Source organism: Ranitomeya variabilis, chromosome 2 (genome assembly GCF_051348905.1).
Source record: "Ranitomeya variabilis isolate aRanVar5 chromosome 2, aRanVar5.hap1, whole genome shotgun sequence".
In the NCBI taxonomy this organism is placed as follows: Eukaryota; Metazoa; Chordata; class Amphibia; order Anura; family Dendrobatidae; genus Ranitomeya; species Ranitomeya variabilis.
In genome coordinates, this window is record NC_135233.1 from 992,067,994 (window position 1) to 992,092,509 (window position 24,516).

The following is a 24,516-nucleotide window of genomic DNA, read 5'->3' on the forward strand; positions in this document are numbered from 1 at the left end:
TAAGATTAGATTTATGTACAGGGAGGAAGGGGCCATATCTCAGGGATGGAGAGGTGCAGGAACAAAATAAAAACAACAACAGATTCAGGAATACAGCGGAATCTACCCTTAGTTTAAAAAAATTAACATATTTACATATTCGGTTCACATAAAACTTGAATAATTGAGAAAATGACAAAAAAAGTGTAAAAAAAAATGTGTAGCACTATTTTATCCAATTTGTGCCACTTTCTTTAAACCTATTTTTTTTTTAAATAGTTCATAGATCTACTAAAATATTATATGTACTTATAGGTAAAAGTGGATTCTTTAGGTATATCTCAAAAGACTCATCTGAAAGTAGACGTTGAAACTGGAAAACTTATCATCAAGAAAGCAAAAGATGGGCCAGATGAAAAATTTTACACCAGCAAGAAAAGTATGTTTTTTTCAACCCTTCTGTTCTGTAAAGAATACCTCTGTCAATAAATTATATAAGAAACAACAAATTTATGCTAATTCCTGACTTCTCCTTTGCTTATCACCCCAGTTCTACAACTAATTAAGTCCCAGAAATTTCCAAATAAATTGACAATTGTACTGGAAACTGAAAAGGAAAAGATACAGCGTAAAGAATATATCTTTGCTGATTCTAAGGTAGGAAAACTCTATGAAGTCCTGAGTATGTAGATTTATTCTAGAGATCCACTTCATAACTATCGTAAGCAGATAATACAACGTGTAATCTTTTATTATAGTGATGGTGGCTTTCAGTGGATGTTCCCTTATCAGTACAGAATATAATAATCTGTCTTTTAAAATCATCAATTTCTTTTGCTTTAGTCAAATCGTTTTTCTGTGGATTTAACTCGTATAATACTATAATAAAGTGCAAACAGTGGATAGTGCTCATTAATGTCAGTTCAGCAGTACTTTATGCACATAAGTTGTATCTTTAGGTCCACAGTGGGTGAGAAAAGGTCCTGTTTTCATAAGATGATGTGCTGCCGAGAGCGATGATTTTTAAGGCTGCTTAAAAATCCTTTCACCCGACGGTCGAGCGTTTTGCTCATCTGTCAGGTGATTGGCAGCCTGTGAACACTGTCGCATAAATGCACCTGAGCTTTATCTTCTTACACAATAATATACTGTATACTATTCGGCAGCATCTATTTCCTAATACCAATCCCAGTATTCCTTGTCCACTTGTCACCGTGAAGAGCAGACGGCTTCTCAAAGATAGCAACTTCTAATGAGGCCAAGTAGAAATATCAAAACTGCAACATTTAAGGAAACTTGTCTATATTCATCCTCCCCGAACCGCAGGCAGCATGATTGTAGCCAGGTATGTTTTCCTACAATGTTTCCGAGAAAACATAGTTTGGTGAGACGTCTCTGGACTATAGAGACAAGACTGGCCTCTACAAACACACATAGGAGAGACCTGTCAATCAACTAGAGCGCTATGTTGAGAAGCAGGTGGCACACGCCGGACTAGTAACAGCTAGGGTTCCATACCTGGCTGCCATTGTGCAGCCATGACCTGACTCATGGCACCTATGATTGGGACAGGTTACCTTTAATGCCAAAGAACATCACTTATGTCAGACCTGTATGATCCTTACTCATATCCTAAGTAATAAGACACACCTTGAGTATAGATCCTGTACTATAGATCCTCCACCACTCCTCTGCTGTTAATTATGGTAATCTCACAAACCAATTAAATCAATAGAACCAATACAAAAGAGAAGGTAAAAACATGAAAAATATAGTTTTTTATATCAAATAATAATTTAAAATACAGTTTAAAGGGAATCAGGTATTTGCTACCCCATCTGTGAGCAACATAAGGTAGGGGCCGAGACCCTGATCCTAGCAGTGTGCCACTTACTAGGCTGCTTGTTGTTGATTTCATAAAATCACTATTTTATCTGCTGCTGATCTACCAGTTCTCGGAATGCGAAATACCCCACCCCTTTGCCCACATCACTGATGTGTACACTGTGCATAGGCAGAAAACTGCCAATCATTGGTACGGTGGCGTTATACAGAGCTTATGAATATGGTGGACTACTTGGCAGCAGGTTTCTAATTCTCTAATGATAATCTCCTGCTGATAAAACAGTGATTGTGTAAAAACTACTGCAAGCAACCCAGTAAGTGATGCATCACTAGAATCAGGGTCTATGTTAGTTGCCCTCCAGGGCCATGGGGTGCTCGGTACCGGGTCCGGTACTTAAGGGGATGTCACAGTGGCTGTGACCCAGTCCATGGCCCTGGGCGTCCAAATAATAGATAATGTCCTTAAAGGGATTTGTAATAAAGTTTGTGTTTGTGACGCCACCTGTGGTGTTTGGTCAGTGGGGACCGACACTGCTTAAAGGGGTCCTCTGGGGTGATGTTATGGCAGCTAGATGGTATACCTTCCCACAGGTGAAGTAGGTCCCTAAGGCTCCTGGTGTATAGATGAGGATGGTGAGAGGTGCAGTGAAGAACGGAGGACACAGGTTTGCAGTCTCTTTAACTGTAGGCTTCAGGCAACCGGTACCCAGGGCACCAGATCACAGGTACGTACAGACAGGGTCCGGCCGGCTTGGAAGCAAATTCAGAGTCCCCTTTACAAGGTGGAGTTAGAAGCCTTCCAATTAGTGTGGTAATGCTGTAGTCCCTTACTGCCTATGGCTTCTGGCAATCTCCTCACAGTTCTCTCTGTCCTCCATATGGGTTAGGACACAAACACGTATGACAGGTGGCTTGAGGCTTTTTATAGGGTCTCTATCACGACCTGGGCTCTATGTGCCACTGTGTCTCCTGGGTACTAGGGCGGACAGGTTACTTGTAATAATCCAGCTGTCCTGCCGGTTTCTGCTGTGCCTCCTAGAGTCTGACACAGCCTCGGTCTTCCGGCTCCCGGAATCTGTGCTCGGCCAGGGAGGTAGCCCAACCGCTGCTGTGCTCCCCTGGTGTCCCTCTCCTGTGCTCCACTCTCCTGCATGCCCACTAACTCTGTTCTTTCTTTCTTGTTCTCTCAATCCTGGAGCTGCAGCACCTACAGCTGCACAGCCCCAAACATGTCTCTCTGCCTCAGACTGCTCCAGTCTGCTGTCTGGCACTAACTGTCTCCTCTCTCCAACTGCCTTTCCCTCCAGACCAGAATATATTTATAGGCGAGTTCCCCCCTAAATCAGGTTTAGAGCTCCCCCTTCTGGTCTGGAGTGTGAACATGTTGTGTGCATTGTGATTACCTGATAAAAGATCTTCCTTCGCTTCCAAGCGTGACATCATTCTCCCCGTCTGGAATGCAATGCCATTGTAACAACCAGGACCCTGGGGTGTTACACCTGTCTCTGCTTTTGGATTAGGTAGTAAAAAACTGGTGATAGATTACCATTAATGTATAATCGAGTCTTTATGGAAATGTAGTATTTTACATAAGAGTCCACAACCCTTCCTGCTAAGAAGAACACTCCTCCTGGCCTCTCCACTGCTGGTTTCTTACTCTTTCAATACCATTAAATTGGAAACTGGAGAGACCACTTGTGTGGGACTGAAAACATTTTTGTGAGGCATTTAAAGAACTAGGACTAAAGCCCCTACTGGCAACAAAATACTGCGAGTAAGGAGCTATAGGTCTGAAACGCATCAGGCCAGTAATGGTGTTGTTTTCATCTATGTTGGTAATTCAATGATTTTACTTGGACTTTAAAAATAAGGTATTTAGCTGCTCTCTAGCACTTGTCTGCCCTCCATTTATTTGGATTATTGTTACTGCAGGAGAACACCTGCACAGAACAGTGGTGCGCTGGCCAAAATCCATACCTGGCAAGCATTGTCCACTGCATCTCCTATTACTCTCTGCTGCTTCTCACCTTACTGATTACTTGTATTCTTCTTAATCCTTTTTCCATCTCTAATTTCCTGAAGAATATTGAATTAAGCATGCAATCAACTAGAATTATAAGCCAGACACCTTAATATACACTGTTCAACTATATCATTAAAATCACCAAACTAAAATAGTTTAGATACAACCTGAGATACCAACACAGTTCTGATCCATTTTGTCTTGGACTATACGAGACCTTTGTAGGGGCCCAATAGCAGAAGATCCTTTAAATCCTTTAACTTGGGGCCTTAAAGAGGTTTTTCGGCCTTGGAGTACAAGTCTGCAGTCACTCTATGTGACTTGTGAATCCTCACAGCGCTCATAATGCATGCTGTCAGGATTTGCCAGTGCCGGGAGCGATTTGCATACTGGCAGGCACATTCCGACTAGACGAATCTGACCTTGCTTAGTTCACTTGTACTGAGCAAGGCACTGCATGTCTAGTTGGCATGTGACCATATGTATACAAATCACATACTTACAGCTTCCAGTGGGGACCATGTGTACTGTAAGCGCTGTGAGGATTCACAAGTCTGCAATCACATAGAGTGACTTCAGACTTGTACCCCAAGGCCAGACAGCCCCTGTAAAGGATGAGATTTGTTTTTCCAGCACATCTCACAGATGCTTAATCGGATTGCAATCTGTAGGAATTATTTTTTACCAGCATTTTGTGCTTTTATTTGATAACTATTACAACTGTGCAGTATATGAACAACTTTTATAATATAATTAACCTTTCTACTGCCATACAGAAAAGGGAAGGATTCTGTCAGCTTCTCCAGCAGATGAAGAACAAACATTCTGATCAGCTAGAACCCGACATGTTGACTATCTTCACAGGGACGTGGAATATGGGTGAGTTATGATCTCTAGCGTAGATACTGAATTGGCTGTACCTAGGTTATCAAATACTTACAGGTTGTGACACCACTTGTAACAGGAGATGCTCCTCCACCAAAGAAAATTACCTCCTGGTTCCTCTGCAAAGGGCAAGGCAAGACGCGCGACGAGACGGCCGATTACATAGAACATGACATATATGTGATTGGTACCCAGGAAGATCCTCTGAATGAAAAAGAATGGGTGGAAATATTGCTTCGCTCCCTAAATGAGATCACAAATGCTGAATATAAACTGGTAAATATATCGGCCAAGGAACTGATGACTACATGAAATACATTGCAGATGCTATGAGATAACGCAATTATCATTGTTACTTAGATTACAATTCAGACACTCTGGAATATACGAATTGTTATCCTGGCAAAGCAAGAACATGCCCACCGAATCAGCCACATCTGCACAAACAGTGTGAAAACCGGAATTGCCAATACACTGGGTAAGAAACGGGAGAGAATGTGCATTGTATTTCTGGATGTAGGGTCTGATATTGACTCTAAGGGCTCATACTCACTTGCACGAAACTTGGATGAGTCTCGCATGTTAATTCCCGGCGCTGCTGCCGGCACTCAGATCGGAGCGTGCGGCCGCATAGGAATACATGCAGCCGTATGCTCCGCTCCTCTGTGCCAGGTACAGTGCCGGGTATTGCCGTGCGAGACTCATCCAAGTTTCGCACAAGTGAGTATGAGCCCTAAGGCCGGGGTCACACTTGCGAATGTGATGCAAGAAACTCGGGCGAGTTTCTCGCCTCAATACCTGGCACTGCCGCCGGCACTCGGGACCGAAGCATTCAGCTGCATAGAAATACATGCAGCCGCACACTCTGGTCCCGAGTGCCAGCGGCAGTGCCGGGTATTGAGGAGAGAGACTCGCGCGAGATTCTTGCATCACACTCGCAAGTATGACCCCGGCCTAATAAATGTCCCCATACACATTAAACGAACATCTGGCAGATCCATCAGTTTAGCTGGGATTGGCCATCTTTCTAATGTGTATTGGGGTGTCCCTTCTCTCCCTCCATAGTAAATGCTGGGGTAAAGAAGGATCATGTAGATTTCACAATGCCCAATCCTTTGCTCTTATGGGAAACCTTAGCCCAGCATATAGAGGAGAGAGAAGCGAGAAAAAGCTAAAGTGTTTGGGAATCTTAATTCTATTAATTTATGTCATGTGTTCTTGTACATAGGCAATAAAGGAGCAGTTGGTGCCTCATTTATGTTCAATGGGACATCGTTTGGTTTTATTAACAGTCACCTTACTTCAGGGAGTGAAAAGAAACTCAGGTACCAATTACTTCTTCTATGTAGACACATCCACACATTTGTATTTGCAGTTGCCTGTTAAAACATACGTCCATCATTTTCTACCCCGAAACAGCTGTCTGTGGATGGATACCATGTTTTGGCATACCGTATATACTCGAGTATAAGACGACCCGAGTATAAGCCGACCCCCCTAATTTTGCCACAAAAAAACTGGGAAAACTTATTGACTCGAGTATAAGCCTAGGGTGGAAAATGCAGCAGCTACCGATGAATTTCAAAATTAAAAATAGATACTCCATAGCATTCATTATGGCCCCATAGATGCTCCACATAAAGCTGTGCCACATATAATGCTCTGCACCGTTCATTATGGCCCCATAGATGCTCCACATAAAGCTGTGCCACATATAATACTCTGCACCGTTCATTATGGCCCCATAGATGCTCCACATAAAGCTGTGCCATATATACAATGCTCTGCACCGTTGCCCCATAGATACTCCACATAAAGCTGTGCCATATATACAATGCTCTGCACCGTTGCCCCATAGCTGTGCCATATATATATAATGCTCTGCACCGTTGCCCCATAGCTGTGCCATATAGTGCTCTGCACCGTTGCCCCATAGCTGTGCCATATATATAATGCTCTGCACCGTTGCCCCATAGCTGTGCCATATAGTGCTCTGCACCATTGCCCCATAGCTGTGCCATATAGTGCTCTGCACCGTTGCCCCATAGCTGTGCCATATAGTGCTCTGCACCATTGCCCCATAGCTGTGCCATATAGTGCTCTGCACCATTGCCCCATAGCTGTGCCATATAGTGCTCTGCACCGTTGCCCCATAGCTGTGCCATATAGTGCTCTGCACCGTTGCCCCATAGCTGTGCCATATAGTGCTCTGCACCGTCCATTATTGCCCCATAGCTGTGCCATATAGTGCTCTGCACCGTCCATTATTGCCCCATAGCTGCTGCTGCTGCAATAAAAAAAAAAAAAAAAACACATACTCACCTCTCTTGCTTGCAGCTCCTCACGTCCCGTCCCGGCGTCTCTCTGCACTGACTGATCAGGCAGAGGGCGGCGCGCACACTATATGCGTCATCGCGCCCTCTGACCTGCATAGTCAGTGCGGAGAGACGCCGGGAAGATGGCGCGACGCCCGGCGTGTGGAACGCGGACAGGTGACTATGTAATACTTACCTGCTCCCGGCGTCCCGCTCCTTCCCCCAGACAGCTGGTCTTCGGTGCTGCAGCCTCTTCCTCTGTCAGCGGTCACCGGCACCGCTCATTAGAGAAATGAATTATGCGGCTCCGCCCCTATGGGGGGTGGAGCAGCCTATTCATTTCTCTAATGAGCGGTCCCACGTGACCGCTGTACAGGGGAAGAGGCTGCGGCACCGAAGACAGTGTGACAGGCAGGGGGAGCGACAGGAACGCCGGGACTAGGTAAGTATATGACACAGTGCTCACCCGCCGACCCCACCACCGATCATGACTCGAGTATAAGCCGAGAGGGGCACTTTCAGCCCAAAAATTTGGGCTGAAAATCTCGGCTTATACTCGAGTATATACGGTAGGTGGTTTTCCTTTATTGGATGCTGCCCTTCCCGTGGTTGTTCCTTCCCGGTGAAAGACCTGGCTATTCATTGCTTGCATTGAGAAACACGTGATGGTGTCTCCGCTGCTTTTCTACATGCATTTGCATATTTCCCTTTAGGGATGGGGGCAGTGTTCTGGATCACTGCGTTGAGAAACACGTGATGGTGTCTCCGCGGTGTTGGATGTTTTGATCTCCCCGAGGTCATTCACCCTTATGTTTATCATCATTTTCTACTAACAGAGCCAGAGGTCCATTGGATCTTTATAGCATCTGGGAGCAATGTGAGCTGAGCGGTATCTTTATATAGACAAGTACAATTATATTAATTGCAGTCTATAAACCGCAGATTAGCCTGGGGAGGATCATACAACTTGTGCTGGCGCAACTGATGTCAGGGTCTCCAATCAGTCATCTAGTGTCTGCAGATGGTAAAACCTTTTTCCTGGCTCTCCCGCAGGTATTTCAGCTGCCGATACAGCTCCGAGTGCAGGGAGGACTGGGCATGAGCGGGGTCCATGGCCGAAGCAAACTGTTATGCCCAACAGTGGTGTACGTGGCTCCTGGACCCACTGTGCCACAGGGCCAGGCCTGCCCACGAAGGGGTGTAGCTAAGTGGCTACCTGGTGTTCACTGGAGCTCCTGATGTTGGAGACAGAATGGGCTGCGGGTGACCACCAGTTACCTCTCCTAGGCAGATCCTGGGACTGCAGCTGCCGATCCAGGGATCAGGTTCACTGACACTGATTAAGGATTAGGACTCCGTTCAGACTAGTAAGTTCTGGCACCTCTAGGGGACGGTTTCTGACATGGATTCAGGCTACGTTCAAATGTGGCTGATTCGGAAACTGGTTCTAGCAGGACAGATAGAAAAGGACCAGGGGACAAGGTTTCAGGCCACATATGGAGAATGGGAGCAGGTTCAGGAACTGGCCGCACAAGGAGCAGGGGAGCAGGTTCGGGTTCTGGCCGCACACAGACAAGGGGAGCAGGTTCAAGAACCGTCTGCACACAGAGCACTGAAGCAGGTTCAGGCACTAGCCGTGCACGGACCTGGGGTTCAAGTACAGGACATAGGCCGCACACTGATCAGGGGTTCGGGTCCAGGAGACCGGTCACACACAGTCCAAGGGTTTGGGTTCAGGACACTGGCCACACACGGAACAGGGGTTTGGGTTCAGGACACTGGCCACACACGGACCAGGGGTTTGGGTTCAGGACACTGGCCGCACATGGACCAGGGGTTTGGGTTCAGGACACTGGTCGCAGGCTGAGCATGGGTTCGGGTTCAGGACATTGGGTGCACACAGACCAGGGGACCTCACAGATTCAGTGAATATGCCAGGGTCCTTGCATGCCGGGAAACTGGGGATACTGGCAATAGTGTTACAGCTGTCACTCAAAAAAGAGGGTGGGAGGTGAAAATAGAGGGAAAGCAAGTAGTTGGGAAAGTGCACTTAAATATTTGGCAACACCAAGGTTGCACCGAGTGCTTGTACTTTGTTTGAACAGTCATTCTGTGCTGACACTCCATTTAATGATCTGTTTTTTGAAAAGTCAGGGCAGCAGGGAGGTGTGCAATGCAGTATATCTTGGCTCAGCTGATCGTCTGGTTTTAATTGAGGAGCCCTCATTATGACTCCTTGGGATAAACATATTGGATGGAACCCCACCTACAGATTCAAATTTACGATGGTCTGATAGGCGCCTGCCCCTAATATAAGTGTCTGGGTTTTTTACTATTTTTCCATAGTTTTCTATATAATGCAGTGTACGTCACATTTCATGGAGCTTGCGGGTATCTGTGGAGAGACAGGATGCTACCATAATCCGTCCATCTGTTGTTTTCTCTCAATTAGGAGAAAGCAGAATTACTTTAACATACTGCGTTTCCTGGTCCTGGGTGACAAGAAGCTGAGCCCTTTCAACATCTCACATCGATTTACTCATCTTTTTTGGCTCGGAGATCTTAATTATCGTGTTCAACTGCCGAACAGTGTAAGCGGTATAGATAATGGCAGCCAGATCTGCCCCAGCTCTGAATCATTATATTAGTCCACAAGCCATTAGCTTGTAACACTGTGTTTTGTGTCTACTTATTGGATATAGAGGCTTAGTATATGAGTTATTTATTAGTTATTAGCAGACCAATTTAGTTCTATTTTTGTCTGTGTAATTAATAGGAGGCAGAAAATATAATTCACAAGATCAAACTACAGCAACACCAAGAACTTCTGCCCAATGACCAGTTAAATATGGAACGTAAAGAAAGTCAAGTCTTCCTCCATTTCAGTAAGTAATGTCAGGCAATGCTCGAAATTTAAAGACAACCCCATTTCACGTTGATACAGATTCGGCTTCTGATATCAAGTGGTCAATAGTGATGAGCGAACATTCCAACAGGTGTTATCCGAGCATGCTCGTCCCAGCAACTGCATGTCAAGTACAGGGATTGCCTATCAAACAGGTAATCCCTGCATGTGTTGCAGCTGACGAACAGCCACGAGACAAGCATCCGCAGGGACTCGAACATATTTTTCAAGCACGCCGAAGACACTCAGCACCCGAGCATGCTCAGATAACAACATATCGAAGCACATTTGCTCATCGCTAGTGGTCAACTCATCCCTGTGTCCACCATAGGCCCCAGTTTGGAATTTGTGGAATTTTTTTTCAAGACACTTTTCTTTTTCGAATACTGTTTTTTTTTCAAAATGGCGCAAGATTTCATTAATTTTATACAGAGCTCCAAATTAATTTTTCTGTCTTCAACTGGTTTGCAACTCTTTAGTGTAAAAACTTGCATAGTTACATAGTTACATAGTTAGTAAGGCCGAAAAAAGACATTTGTCCATCCAGTTCAGCCTATATTCCATCATAATAAATCCCCAGATCTACATCCTTCTACAGAACCTAATAATTGTATGATACAATATTGTTCTGCTCCAGGAAGACATCCAGGCCTCTCTTGAACCCCTCAACTGAGTTCGCCATCACCACCTCCTCAGGCAAGCAATTCCAGATTCTCACTGCCCTAACAGTAAAGAATCCTCTTCTATTTTGGTGGAAAAACCTTCTCTCCTCCAGACGCAAAGAATGCCCCCTTGTGCCCGTCACCTTCCTTGGTATAAACAGATCCTCAGCGAGATATTTGTATTGTCCCCTTATATACTTATACATGGTTATTAGATCGCCCCTCAGTCGTCTTTTTTCTAGACTAAATAATCCTAATTTCGCTAATCTATCTGGGTATTGCATGTTTCACAAAATTTGGCAAACAATGCGCTGAAAGAACAGGCGTGCTTAAAATCCCTCTGGGGAGACTGAAATTATTTTTAAAATGTTGCATTTTATGAATCTGTCTAAAATCTCTCGAATTTGTTAAAAACCTCTGGAAAAGGCACACTGATGTAAAAAAAAATCAGAACACTATCTATCTATCTATCTATCTATCTATCTATCTATCTATCATCTATCTCTCTATCTATTTATCTATCTTTTTTATCTCATTCTCTCGTTTCATATATTATATATATGTAAATATAATTCAAAAAATCGAAGGTAGCACATCATTTTAGAAAAAAAAATTGAAAAAATATGTATATCTTAGTTTAAAAAAATCTGAACTTTGATAACAACAAAAACTGTGTGTGTTGCCATTTTCAGAGACCAGTAACTTGTTTTAATCTTCCATTGAATCTGTGTGATCTGTGTGAGGCCTCGATTTTTTATGTGCAGAGCTGACATTTTTATTGATACCATGTTGGGGTACATGATGTTTTGGTTGCTCTTTGTTTTAATTTTTGAGGAACTGCAGCAACCAAAAAAACAATAATGTGTTTCAATTTTTGTTACTTCTCAGGGTTTAACATATGGTTTGGACAATTTTAAATTTTGTTAGATAGGACTTTTTATGAATACATCAATTTCAAATATGTTATTTTTTTTAATATTTGTATTTTTTTTCTTTATCTTTCTTTATTTTTTTTTTATATAGTTTGTACACATTATCATCGCTGTCCCCGATGGGGCTCACAATCTAAATTTTTATTATTTTTGAACAGGCAAAAGAGGGGCCTATTCAAAGATGAAAATATTTTGATATATATATATGTATATATATATATATATATATATATATATATATATATATATATATATATATATTTAGTTCACTTAGGACACATTCAGATTGAGTTCAGCCCCCAAAAAAATTAATTGGTTCCCTTCATTGCATTGCAGAGTCTAATGAACGATGCACGATTTTGATGCTGCTGTCAGTGATTTAGAGCGACATTTAAATGGTTAAACAGCAGTGATCAATGATGGCTCTGGTCGCTTCAATCAGAGGTAGATGCAACACAGTCAGCATCTGCCCGGTATCAAGCAGGATCAGCTCCTGAGCCCGCTCTTTACTCCCTGCACGCAACATGTGATAAAACTGTATGTTAAGGGGCTAAAGGAAAACTGCCCCTACCCTCATTCCTCAAAGTGCAACAATCACTTGAGAGATCTCTTTGCATAGTACCCAAATGTGTTCAACTTCTCCCCAGTCAATGTGTCATTTTAGCAAAAATATCAAAAATTAAGCTTCATGCCTGCTCAGGTAGTATACTAATTAGTTCTATTAGTTCTACTGAGTCAAGAGGGTGGTAAAGCAATTTTTTTAATTGGAGGAGACTGATGGACAGGTCCGGTCACATGCTCCTTTATCAATCCTTATATTTAGAACGCGAGAGCAGTGCAATTTATTAGAAAGGCTGCGCGAATAAGCAGGAGGAGAACATTTAATAAACACGTCATCAAAATTGTTGGTACCCCTCGTTTAAATGACAGAAAAACCCACAATGGTCACAGAAATAACTTGAATCTGACAAAAGTAATAATAAATGAAAGACCTATGAAAATGAACAAATGAAAGTCAGACATTGCTTTTCAACCATGCTTCCACAGAATTTAAAAAAAATAAAACTCATGAAATAGGCCTGGACAGAAATGATGGTGCGCTTAACTTAATATTTTGTTGCACAACCTTGTGAGGCAATCACTGCAATTTAACGATTCCTGTAACTATCAATGAGACTTCTGCACCTGTCGACAGGTATTTTGGTCCATTCCTCAAGAACAAACTGCTCCAGTTGTCTGGTATTTGAAGGTTGCCTTTTCCAGACGGCATTTTTCAGCTCTTTCCAAAGATGCTCAATAGGATTTAGGTCAGAGCTCATAGAAGTCCACTTCAGAATAGTCCAATGTTTTCCTCTTAGCCATTCTTGGGTGTTTTTTGCTGTGTGTTTTGGGTAATTATTCTGTTAGAAAGACCCATGACCTGCGACTGAGAAACAAGCTTTCAGACACTGGGCAGCACATTTCTCTCTATAATCCCTTGATAGTCTTGAGGTTTCATTGTACCCTGCACAGATTCTAGACACCCGGTGCTAGATGCAGCAAAGCAGCCCCAGAACATAACAGAGCCTCCTCCATGTTTCACAGTAGGGACACTGTCCTTTTCTTGATATGTTTCATTTTTCCATCTATGAACATAGAGCTGATGTGCCTTGCCAAAAAGTTCCATTTTTGGCTCATCTGTCCATAGGACATTCTCCCAGAAGCATTGTGGCTTGTCAACATGAAGTTTGGCAAATTCCAGTCTGGCTTTTTTATGATTTTTTTCAACAATGGTGTCCTCCTTGGTCGTCTCCCATGAAGTCCACTTTGGCTCACACAAAGATGGATGGTGGGTTCTGACACTGATGTTCCTTGAGCTTGAAGTTCAACTTTAATCTGTTTAGAAGTTTTTCTGCGCTCTTTTGTTACCATTCATATTATCCGTCTCTTTGATTTGTTATCAATTTTCCTCCTGCTGCCAAATCCAGGGAGGTTGGCTACAGTCCCATGGATTGTAAATTTCTGAACAATATGTTCAACTGTAGTCACAGGAACATCAAGCTGCTTGGAGATGGTCTTATAACTTTTACCTTTAACATGTTTGTCTATAATTTTCTTTCTAATCTCCTGAGACAACTCTCTCCTTCGCTTCCTCGGGGCCATGTTGAGTGTGATACACACCATGTCACCAAACAGAACAGCGAGTATCTGTAGCCCTATATACAGGCCACTCACTGATTCCAAGATTGTAGACACCTGTGATGCTTGTTAGTGGACACACTGCGATTTAACATGTCAGTTTTGACATTATTTTCAGGGGTACCATCATTTCTGTCCAGGCCTAGTTCATGAGTTTTATTTATTTTTTAATTCTTTGGAAGCATGGTTGAAAAGCAATGTCTGACTTTCATTTGTTCATTTTCATAGATCTTTTATTTATTATTACTTTTGTCAGATTTCAACTTATTTCTGTGACCATTGTGGGTTTTTCTGTCATTAAATGAGGGGTACCAATAATTTTGACCACGTGTGTACCTCTGTATTAGAAAGTATGACAAACCAATGCCCAGAAGAAAATAAAGATATAGTGGAGAGCATGTTAAGGTTAGATTATATATGTACAATATGTTAAGATATCATCACTCATTGCAGATGAAGAAGAGATCACATTTCCCCCAACATACCGCTATGAGCGAGGAGCAAGAGAACGTTATTGCTACACGAAGCAGAAAGCAACAGGAGTAAGTAATCGGCACATAGGGGTTATATTCATGAAGTATATTGGTAAATTGTAAATTGACCATGAAATGACAATTTTACAGATACAACAGATACAGTGATTGCAATTTGCAAGTAAATGACATGATACACAATAACCATGCTTTATTGCTAGAATAGTGTTGTTTAACTGTACATATTAAACATTCTCAGGTTATTCTACTGTGACCACCACAAATTATGAGAATAAAGGTGGAAAGCATAATGTGACACACTGTAGTCCTGTAGTTCTACATTGATACATGTAGTGTCTAGCATTGCAGATGTAACCCGATCACTGCTATACCTGACACCAGGTTCAGATACAAGACATGATGTAACTGTCATGCTCGGACACGGGTACGACACAGCATATAAGTACGACAGGGTGGAAAAAAGGAGAGGAAGGCCCTAACAGTCGGGGGCAGAGGATGGGACATCTCCTGACACCAACCTGTGCCTATGCCTAAGCTTCCCTAACACCCTATGCGGGTCCTTCCCTCCGCCACAGTCACGTGCCTAGTCCCTGACGATCACCTCTACTAATCCTGGCTAGTGCATTTGCCAGAAACGACGCTAGCTTTACCAGTGCAAATTATATTACACAGGGAAAGAGACAAATAAGGGACAGACAAAAAGGATACTACTCATCTCAAAATCTGCTGCTCAGCTCCACAGCAAGAAAGAAAATGGCACCAGGATAACCGAACTCCAACGGCAGCAATACCACAGTCACAGGAGAGCTCCACACACCTAGCGGGTCTGCATAGAAGAAACTCTATAACTGACGATCAGCTGATAAGTCATATGACTATTTAAAGGGAGGTGGGAGCGGTTACTAACCAACATCAGCTGACCAGCCTAAAGGAAATTGCCAGCTAGAGACTGACATTAACTCTTACTGGACCAAAGTAAAAAAAGCAACAAATAACTTCCAGGTGACCCAGAGCTGCCACAAATTCCTTAAGAATTTGTGAGAGTGACTGTGAAAAATGCTAAAAGTGACTCCTCTGGCAGTGGCTTATCTCGCCTGAAAACAAAAGAATTCAGCATGTTGAATTCCAACATGCCTTATCCTTCTTTATCTAACATCTGCCTTTGGGGGAGCGTAAGGACACCCTCATACACCCATATATTTATCTAACATACAGTGGGGAAAAAGTATTTAGTCAGCCACCAATTGTGCAAGTTCTCCCACTTAAAAAGATGAGAGAGGCCTATAATTGACATCATAGGTAGACTGATAGGGTGCTGATCCAGGGAACTAGTCTGACTGCCATATGTGGAGTCGGGAAGGAATTTTTTTCCCCAATGTGGAGCTTACTCTTTGCCACATGGGTTTTTTCTGCCTTCCTCTGGATCAACATGTTAGGGCATGTTAGGTTAGGCTATGGGTTGAACTAGATGGACTTAACGTCTTCCTTCAACTTTAATAACTATGTTACTATGTTAAAACTATGAGAGTCAAAATGAGAAAACAAATCACCTTGTCTGATTTGGCAAGATTTATTTTGCAAATTATGGTGGAAAATAAGTATTTGGTCACCTAAAAACATGCAAGATTTCTGTCTCTCACAGACCTGTAACTTCTTCTTTAAGAGGCTCCTCTGTCCTCCACTCATTACCTGTAGTAATGGCATCTATTTTAACTTGTTATCAGTATAAAAGACATATGTTCACAACCTCAAACAGTCACACTCCAAACTCCACTATGGTGAAGAACAAAGATCTGTCGAAGGACACCAGAAACAAAATTGTAGCCCTGCACCAGGCTGGGAAGACTGAATCTGCAATAGGCAAGCAGCTTGGTGTGATGAAATCAACTGTGGGAGCAATAATAAGAAAATGGAAGACATACAAGACCACTGAAAATCTCCCTCGATCTGGGGCTCCACGCAAGATCTCAACCCATGTGGTCAAAATGATCACAAGAACGGTGAGCAAAAATCTCAGAACCACACAGGGGGACCTAGTGAATGACCTGCATAGAGTTGGGACCACCGTAACAAAGGCTACCATCAGTAACACACTACACCGCCAGGGACTCAGATCCTGCAGTGCCAGTCACATCTATCTATCTATCGAAAACCTTTGGAGGGAGTTGAAAGTCTGTTTTGCCCAGCGACAGGCCCAAACATCAGTACTCTAGAGGAGATCTGCATGGAGGAATGGGCTAACATACCACCAATAGTGTGTGCCAACATTGTGAAGACTTACAGAAAACGTTTGACCTCTGTCATTGCCAACAAAGGATATATAGCAAAATATTGAGATGAACTTTTGTTAATGACCAAATACTTATTTTCCAACATAATTTGCCAAATCAGACAAGGTGATTTTCTGGATTTGTTTTCTCATTTTGACTCTCATAGCTGTGGTCTACCTATGATGTCAATTACAGGCCTCTCTCATCTTTTTAAGTGGGAGAACTCGCACAATTGGTGGTTGACTAAATACTTTTAACGTTGTCTAAAAACGTTGTTTAGCAATTGCTTAATACATCCCTTGTACACTTGTATCATTTAAATAATAATAAAAACACCTAAGTAGCTCATTATTGGGACATTGTAACAGCTTTAGTGCTCCCGGGTGTTTATGCTTTTTAGTGTCCATATTTTACCTTTCTAGGCTTCAGTCTGGTTCCTGCAATGTGTGACCGAGGGTTAAAATATTTGGGCTTGATGTATAGTACTGTGAAAAAGTTTTATACAGGGATAGAAAAAAATGCAGCAGAGTAAGAATGTTTTATAAGGTAGAAGTGTTAATAGCTTACATCAGTTAACAAAATGACTGATCAAATGAAAAATTAAAAAAAAAAAACACAATTTTGCTTTTGCAAATCCTTCTGTCTAAGATCAAAGCTCCGTGGGGCAGTATCATCACTTCCCAGACTCCTTGTTCTTCTTTATACTGAGTTTAACCCCTTGCCACAAATGGACCTAATTGTATAATTGTACATTTGCACACACTGTAGATGCCGGCTATGTTACATCTGACATCTGTTTCTATCAGCAGGGCAGAAGCTGAGCTCCAATCTTTGCTGTTAACTATTTAGATGCTGCTGTCAGTCCATTAAACCAGGGCGCTTTGGCTTCAATGAGTCCACCTCGACGTGATGGATTGGTATGGTTTTTCACATCTATATTTTCTTTTTTTTTTTTTTTTTTAGATAAAATACAATTTACCTTCTTGGTGTGACAGGGTGCTATGGAAATCCTACCCTCAGATGCATGTTGTATGCCAATCATATGGTAAGTACTTATATTTTACCTGAATTTTGCAAGATACATGTAGAGTCATGGTCAAAAGTGTTGGCACCCTTTAAATTGTTCCACAAAATTAAGTATTTCTTCCAGAAAATTATTGCAATTATACATGTTTATTTCTTTTGTGTGTACTGGAGCAACACAAACAAAAGAGAAAAAAAGGCAATTTGGACATAATTTCACACAAAACCCTCAAAATGGTCCGGACAAAATTGTTTTCCAAAATTGTGGGTAAACAACTTTGTTTCAACCATGTGATGCTCGCTCAAAGTCACATGTGGCAAGTAGCATGTGTGGGCAATATGAAACTCACACCTGAAAGGGGAAAAGATGACTCCATCTTTGCATTGTGCATCTGTGTGTGCCCCACTAAGCATGGAGAACAGAAAATCGGAGAAGAGAACTGTCTGAGGGCACCAAAACTTTTGGCCATGACTGTATGACACTGAAATACACAAAAGTACATTGCATTTGCTTTCATAGGAATATTGGCGGCATCCATTCATATACAATAGGGCCAGGTGAGTCCGTCTGATGCATCGGTGTAGTATTATACACTGCTCAAAAAAATAAAGGGAACACTTAAACAACAGAATATAACTCCAAGTAAATCAAACTTCTGTGAAATCAAACTGTCCACTTAGGAAGCAACACTGTTTGACAATCAATTTCACATGCTGTTGTGCAAATGGAATAGACAACAGATGGAAATTATTGGCAATTATCAAGACACCCTCAATAAAGGAGTGGTTCTGCAGGTGGGGACCACAGACCACATCTCAGTACCAATGCTTTCTGGCTGATGTTTTGGTCACTTTTGATTGTTGATTGTGCTTTCACACTCGTGGCAGCATGAGACGGACTCTACAACCCACACAAGTGGCTCAGGTAGTGCAGCTCATCCAGGATAGCACATCAATGTGAGCTGTGGCAAGGTTTACTGTGTCTGTCAGCGTAGTGTCCAGAGGCTGGAGTCGCTACCACGAGGCAGTCCAGTATACCAGGAGAGGTGGAGGGGGCCGTAGGAGGGCAACAACCCAGCAGCAGGACCGCTACCTCAGCCTTTTGCAAGGAGGCACAGGAGGAGCACTGCCAGAGCTCTGCAAAATGACCTCCAGCAGGCTACAAATGTGCATGTGTCTGCACAAACGTTTAGAAACCGACTCCATGAGGATGGTCTGAGTGCCTGACGTCCACAGATGGGGGTTGTGCTCACAGCCCAACACCATGCAGGATGCTTAGCATTTGCCACAGAACACGAGGATTGGCAAATTCGCCACTGGCACCCTGTGCTCTTCACAGATGAAAGCAGGTTCACACTGAGCACATGTGACAGACGTGACAGAGTCTGGAGATGCCGTGGAGAGCAATCTGCTGCCTGCAACATCCTTCAGCATGACCGGTTTGGCAGTGGGTCAGTAATGGTGTGGGGTGGCATTTCTTTGGAGGGCCGCACAGCCCTCCATGTGCTCGCCAGAGGTAGCCTGACTGCCATTAGGTACCGAGAGGAGATCCTCAGACCCCTTGTGAGACCATATGCTGGTGCGGTTGGTCCTGGGTTCCTCCTAATGCAGGACAATGCCAGACCTCATGTGGCTGGAGTGTGTCAGCAGTTCCTGCAAGATGAAGGCATTGAAGCTATGGACTGGCCCGCCCGTTCCCCAGATCTGAATCCGATTGAACACATCTGGGACATCATGTCTCGCTCCATCCACCAACGTCACGTTGTACCAGAATGTCCAGGAGTTGGCGGATGCTTTAGTCCAGGTCTGGGAGGAGATCCCTCAGGAGGCCATCCGCTGCCTCATCAGGAGCATACCCAGGTGTTGTAGGGAGATCATACAGGCATGTGGAGGCCACACACACTACTGAGCATCATTTCCTTATCTTGAGGCTTTTCCACTGAAGTTGGATCAGCCTGTAACTTCATTTTCCACTTTGATTTTGAGCATCTTTCCAACTCCAGACCTCTGTGGGATATTAGTTGTGATTTACGTTGATCATTTTTAGGTTTTATTGTTCTCAACACATTCCACTATGTAATGAATAAAGATTTACAACTGGAATATTTCATTCAGTGATATCTAGGATGTGGGATTTTAGTGTTCCCTTTATTTTTTTGAGCAGTGTATAACTGTTTCTTCCACTATGTCAGCAGCATGTAGGGATTGATGATTTTTTACTTTTTTTTTTTTAAACCATGCACATTATGGTACGTGTAATAGTACAGTAACAATAGTGACTTCATAAAATGAAAAGAAACAGATTAGAAGAAGTCAATAAAAAGTGTTTTAGAGCACATAAAAAAAATTGACGAGGTCACAAATCAATGATAGAGCATTACAAGAATGGCATTTGTTCTATTTTGTTTTTTTATGTTAGATAGAGCCTTGGTACATGGATACTTCCATCATAAAAGGGTTTTCCAGCCGCAAGAAAAATCTGTTCAGTCACTCTATGCAACTGCTCATTGCCATATTGTGACACTGTCATGATTCCCCTGTATTAGCAAAGCTGGGGGTGAGGTCACATGACCGCAAGTGTGCGATTTGCATAGTTATGGTTATGTATGGATTAGATTGTCGATTGTCATCCCATCCTCACAATGTACTGAAAGAAGCTCAAGAAAATCTAGTTGGCACATAACTATTCCCCAAGTGACTGTTGGGGGTCACTTGGGGAATAGTGATCACAAAATAATAAGTCTTCATGTCTCTTTTAATAAGATGTGTAGTAGAGGGGTGACAAGGACACTAAACTTCCGGAGGGCAAATTTCCAACGGATGAGAGAGGATCTTGGTGCAATTAACTGGGGCGATATCCTGAGACATAAAAGTACACAAAGAAAATGGGAGACATTTATTAGCATCCTGGATAGGACCTGTGCACAGTATATACCGTATGGGAATAAACATACTAGAAATAGGAGGAAACCAATATGGCTAAATAAAGCTGTAAGGGGCGCAATAAGTGACAAAAAGAAAGCATTTAGAGAATTAAAGGAAGTAGGTAGTGAGGAGGCATTAAATAAATACAAAAATTTAAATAAATTATGTAAAAAGCAAATCAAGACAGCAAAGATTGAGACAGAGAGACTCATTGCTAGAGAGAGCAAAAATAACCCCAAAATATTCTTTAACTACATAAATAGTAAGAAACTAAAAAATGATAGTGTTGGCCCCCTTAAAAATAGTCTGGGTGAAATGGTGGATGAGGATGAGGAAAAAGCCAATATGCTAAATGACTTTTTTTCATCAGTATTTACAAAAGAAAATCCCATGGCAGCCAATATGACTAGTGATAATAATTCCCAATTTAATGTTACCTGCTTAACCCAGCAGGAAGTACGGCGGCATCTAAAAATCACAAAAATGTACAAATCTCCGGGCCCGGATGGGATACACCCCCGAGTACTGCAGGAATTAAGTACAGTCATTGATAGACCATTATTTTTAATCTTTAAAGAGTCCATAATAACAGGGTCTGTACCACAGGACTGGCGTATAGCAAATGTGGTGCCAATATTCAAAAAGGGGACAAAAACTGAACTCGGAAATTATAGGCCAGTAAGTTTAACCTCTACTGTGGGTAAAATCCTGGAGGGCATTCTAAGGGATGCTATACTGGAGTATCTGAAGAGGAATAACCTCATGACCCAGTATCAGCACGGGTTTACTAGGGACCGTTCATGTCAGACTAATTTGATCAGCTTCTATGAAGAGGTAAGGACTGGACTTGGACTGGACCAAGGGAGCCCAGTGGATGTAGTGTATATGGACTTTTCAAAAGCTTTTGATACGGTGCCACACAAAAGGTTGATACATAAAATGAGAATAATGGTGATAGGGGAAAATATGTGCAAGTGGGTTAAGAGTTGGCTCAGGGATAGGAAACAAAGGGTGGTTATTAATGGAGCACACTCGGACTGGGTCACGGTTAGTAGTGGGGTACCACAGGGGTCAGTATTGGGCCCTCTTCTTTTTAACATATTTATTAATGACCTTGTAGGGGGCATTCAGAGTAGAATTTCAATATTTGCAGATGACACTAAACTCTGCAGGGTAATCAATACAGGGGAGGACAATTTTATATTACAGGCTGATTTATGTAAACTAGAAGCTTGGGCTGATAAATGGCAAATGAGCTTTAATGGGGATAAATGTAAGGTCATGCACTTGGGTAGAAGTAATAAGATGTATAACTATGTGCTTAATTCTAAAACTCTGGGCAAAACCGTCAATGAAAAAGACCTGGGTGTATGGGTGGATGACAAACTCACATTTAGTGGCCAGTGTCAGGCAGCTGCTACAAAGGCAAATAAAATAATGGGATGCATTAAAAGAGGCATAGATGCTCATGAGGAGAACATAATTTTACCTCTATACAAGTCACTAGTGCGACCACACTTAGAATACTGTGCACAGTTCTGGTCTCCGGTGTATAAGAAAGACATAGCTGAACTGGAGCGGGTGCAGAGAAGAGCAACCAAGGTTATTAGAGGACTGGGGGGTCTGCCATACCAAGATAGGTTATTACACTTGGGGCTATTTAGTTTGGAAAAAATGAAGACTAAGGGGTGATCTTATGTTAATGTATAAATATATGAGGGGACAGTACAAAGACCTTTCTGCTGATCTTTTTAATCATAGACCGGTGACAGGGACAAGGGGGCATCCTCTACGTCTGGAGGAAAGAAGGTTTAAGCATAATAACAGACGCGGATTCTTTACTGTAAGAGCAGTGAGACTATGGAACTCTCTGCCGTATGATGTTGTAATGAGTGACTCATTGCTTCAATTTAAGAGGGGACTGGATGCCTTTCTGGAAAAGTATAATATTACAGGGTATATATATTAGATTCCTTGATAAGGCGTTGATCCAGGGAACTAGTCTGATTGCCGTATGTGGGGTCGGGAAGGAATTTTTTTCCCCATGATGTAGCTTACTCTTACCACATGGGGTTTTTTTGCCTTCCCCTGGATCAACATGTTAGGGCATGTTAGGTTAGGCTATGGGTTGAACTAGATGGACTTAAAGTCTTCCTTCAACCTTAATAACTATGTAAGTATGTAACTATAACTATACAAGTACCGTACTTTGCACACTGCCACTATTCAGCAATCTGCAGCCACATAGTGACAGCAGAAATTTGTCTAGAGCCCTGAAAGCTCCTTTAACTTATTCCCATCTTATAGGCTCATGTCACACTACCATATTTTTGGTCTTCATGTTGTCCGTGGAAAAAACTGACACCACTCGGACCAATGTTATTCAATAGGTCCTATGTTCAGATGACCATTTATTCACATGGACCAAATGTAAAAAAAAAAATCACAGCATGAACTATTTTCTTCCGAGTATCAGATGACTCGCCTATTCAAGCCTACAGGTGCAGAAAAAAAACAGATCTTATATATCGCATCCAATTATAAAGATAAATTACAATTCTTAATATAGGAAGCTGCATTTGTTCCTGTAAATTTTAATAACTGCTAATGTATAAAAACAGATGCCATACAGATGACCATAATAGTGAAAACGCGTATGTTTTTTTCTGGTTGAAAATTGGCCAATTTTTTTTTTTTTTATACAATCGTGTGAACATAGCCAAAAAGTGATGGCTTAGTGCTAGGACAGGCCATCGTTTTGTTATTAGTGGAGGTTTGAGCTTTACACCTTCTACCAGTTTTGGTTTAGGGTTGTGGCTCCTTCTCTATTTTTTTTCTTTTGCATTAGTGCTTTCCAAGGCAAGTGAATAGGAAAACTTTGAATCAGTGCTAAATCAATGCTGCAATCATTTGGGCCTCAATAAAACTTTCTGATAATCACAAATCAAAAAGTGATTTATAAGATAGAAATAACACTTAAAAGAGTGTCTGTCAGCCCAAACTGACATGATTTAGTGATCTCACTGCTGCCTACATATTGCAGAAACTGAAGTTTAATCAGATATGTTAATTAGGTTGCTCGGTGTACCCTTGGTGTGGCTAAGAGGCTCAGTGCACCATTCCACCCCCTGATTTGCATGTCCCACCTCCCACACTGCTGATTGACAGTCCTGGCTTGTGTTGAGCGAGCCCTGTCTGTACAGAAAGTTCAGGCAATCCATCACTGTCACTAACCAGTGAGGAAGGTTGGGGCATAAAAAACTAGTAAGCGGAACGGTGCACTGAGCCTCTTGGCCACACCGAGCACCTTAATTAGCATATTTGATTGCAATTCAGTTTCTGTAGAATGGATCCAGTGATTAGAATGCCTAAGGAGCAATTTTTAGAGGGGCAAGAAATGAGCAAATCAGTTTGCAGGGCCCTGGTCCAGAATCCCCAGAGACCTTCATATTCATAGTCCTGGTGCACCGTCATCATTGAGGTGTGACACATGCCTGTCGTTGTATCAGGCCTAATAATCAGAAGAGGTGCCAGGACTGCTAGCAGGTAGGAGGATGTTTGAAGAGCTCCTATCTGCAGGCTATGGACTACTTATATGGCCGTTACACCAGGGCCCTAGAAAATGATTTGCTGAACTCTACCTACCAGGTTTTGGGCTTATTTCATACCGTAAGTTTGTGTTAATAGATTCCCTTTAAATACTTCTGAGCCACAGCACATGATGTAGGTAGCTGAGCTGTTTTGTGTTTTGCATAACAGTAACTTCTCCCCATATGTTTCTGCCTGAAGGATGCACAGAAGATATAACCACCAGTGATCACTCGCCTGTATTTGCTACTTTCCAAGTTGGCGTAACTTCCCAGTTTGTCTCAAAAAACAGTAAGGACATTTTGGAAATATAATTTATTGTGGTGTCAGGAGTCAGGACATGTCAGAGTTCTTTTTATTTTCTGTGGGAAATTATTTTCATTTGACTGTACAACTGCTGGAGACTAGTTAAATGAAATGTGATACTGGGTTTTTGCTACCCCATCCAAGGTAGGGGCAGATACCCTGATTCCAGAGAAGTATCACAAGCTC

The 24,516-nt window shown here is 42.3% G+C and overlaps 1 protein-coding gene across 2 annotated transcripts in view; it reads left to right on the plus strand.

The window, feature by feature from the left end:
• INPP5D (inositol polyphosphate-5-phosphatase D) overlaps positions 1–24,516 on the plus strand; it is a 314,393-nt gene that overhangs the window by 247,273 nt on the left and 42,604 nt on the right. For both annotated transcript variants that reach the window (XM_077291050.1, XM_077291049.1), the window contains exons 9-19: positions 295–418; positions 530–636; positions 4,624–4,726; positions 4,812–5,008; positions 5,093–5,210; positions 5,961–6,057; positions 9,500–9,638; positions 9,824–9,932; positions 14,178–14,266; positions 17,452–17,533; positions 24,226–24,315. In XM_077291050.1, coding sequence (XP_077147165.1) covers positions 295–418; positions 530–636; positions 4,624–4,726; positions 4,812–5,008; positions 5,093–5,210; positions 5,961–6,057; positions 9,500–9,638; positions 9,824–9,932; positions 14,178–14,266; positions 17,452–17,533; positions 24,226–24,315 — 1,255 coding nt within the window. The remainder of the gene's footprint in view (positions 1–294; positions 419–529; positions 637–4,623; positions 4,727–4,811; positions 5,009–5,092; positions 5,211–5,960; positions 6,058–9,499; positions 9,639–9,823; positions 9,933–14,177; positions 14,267–17,451; positions 17,534–24,225; positions 24,316–24,516) is intronic.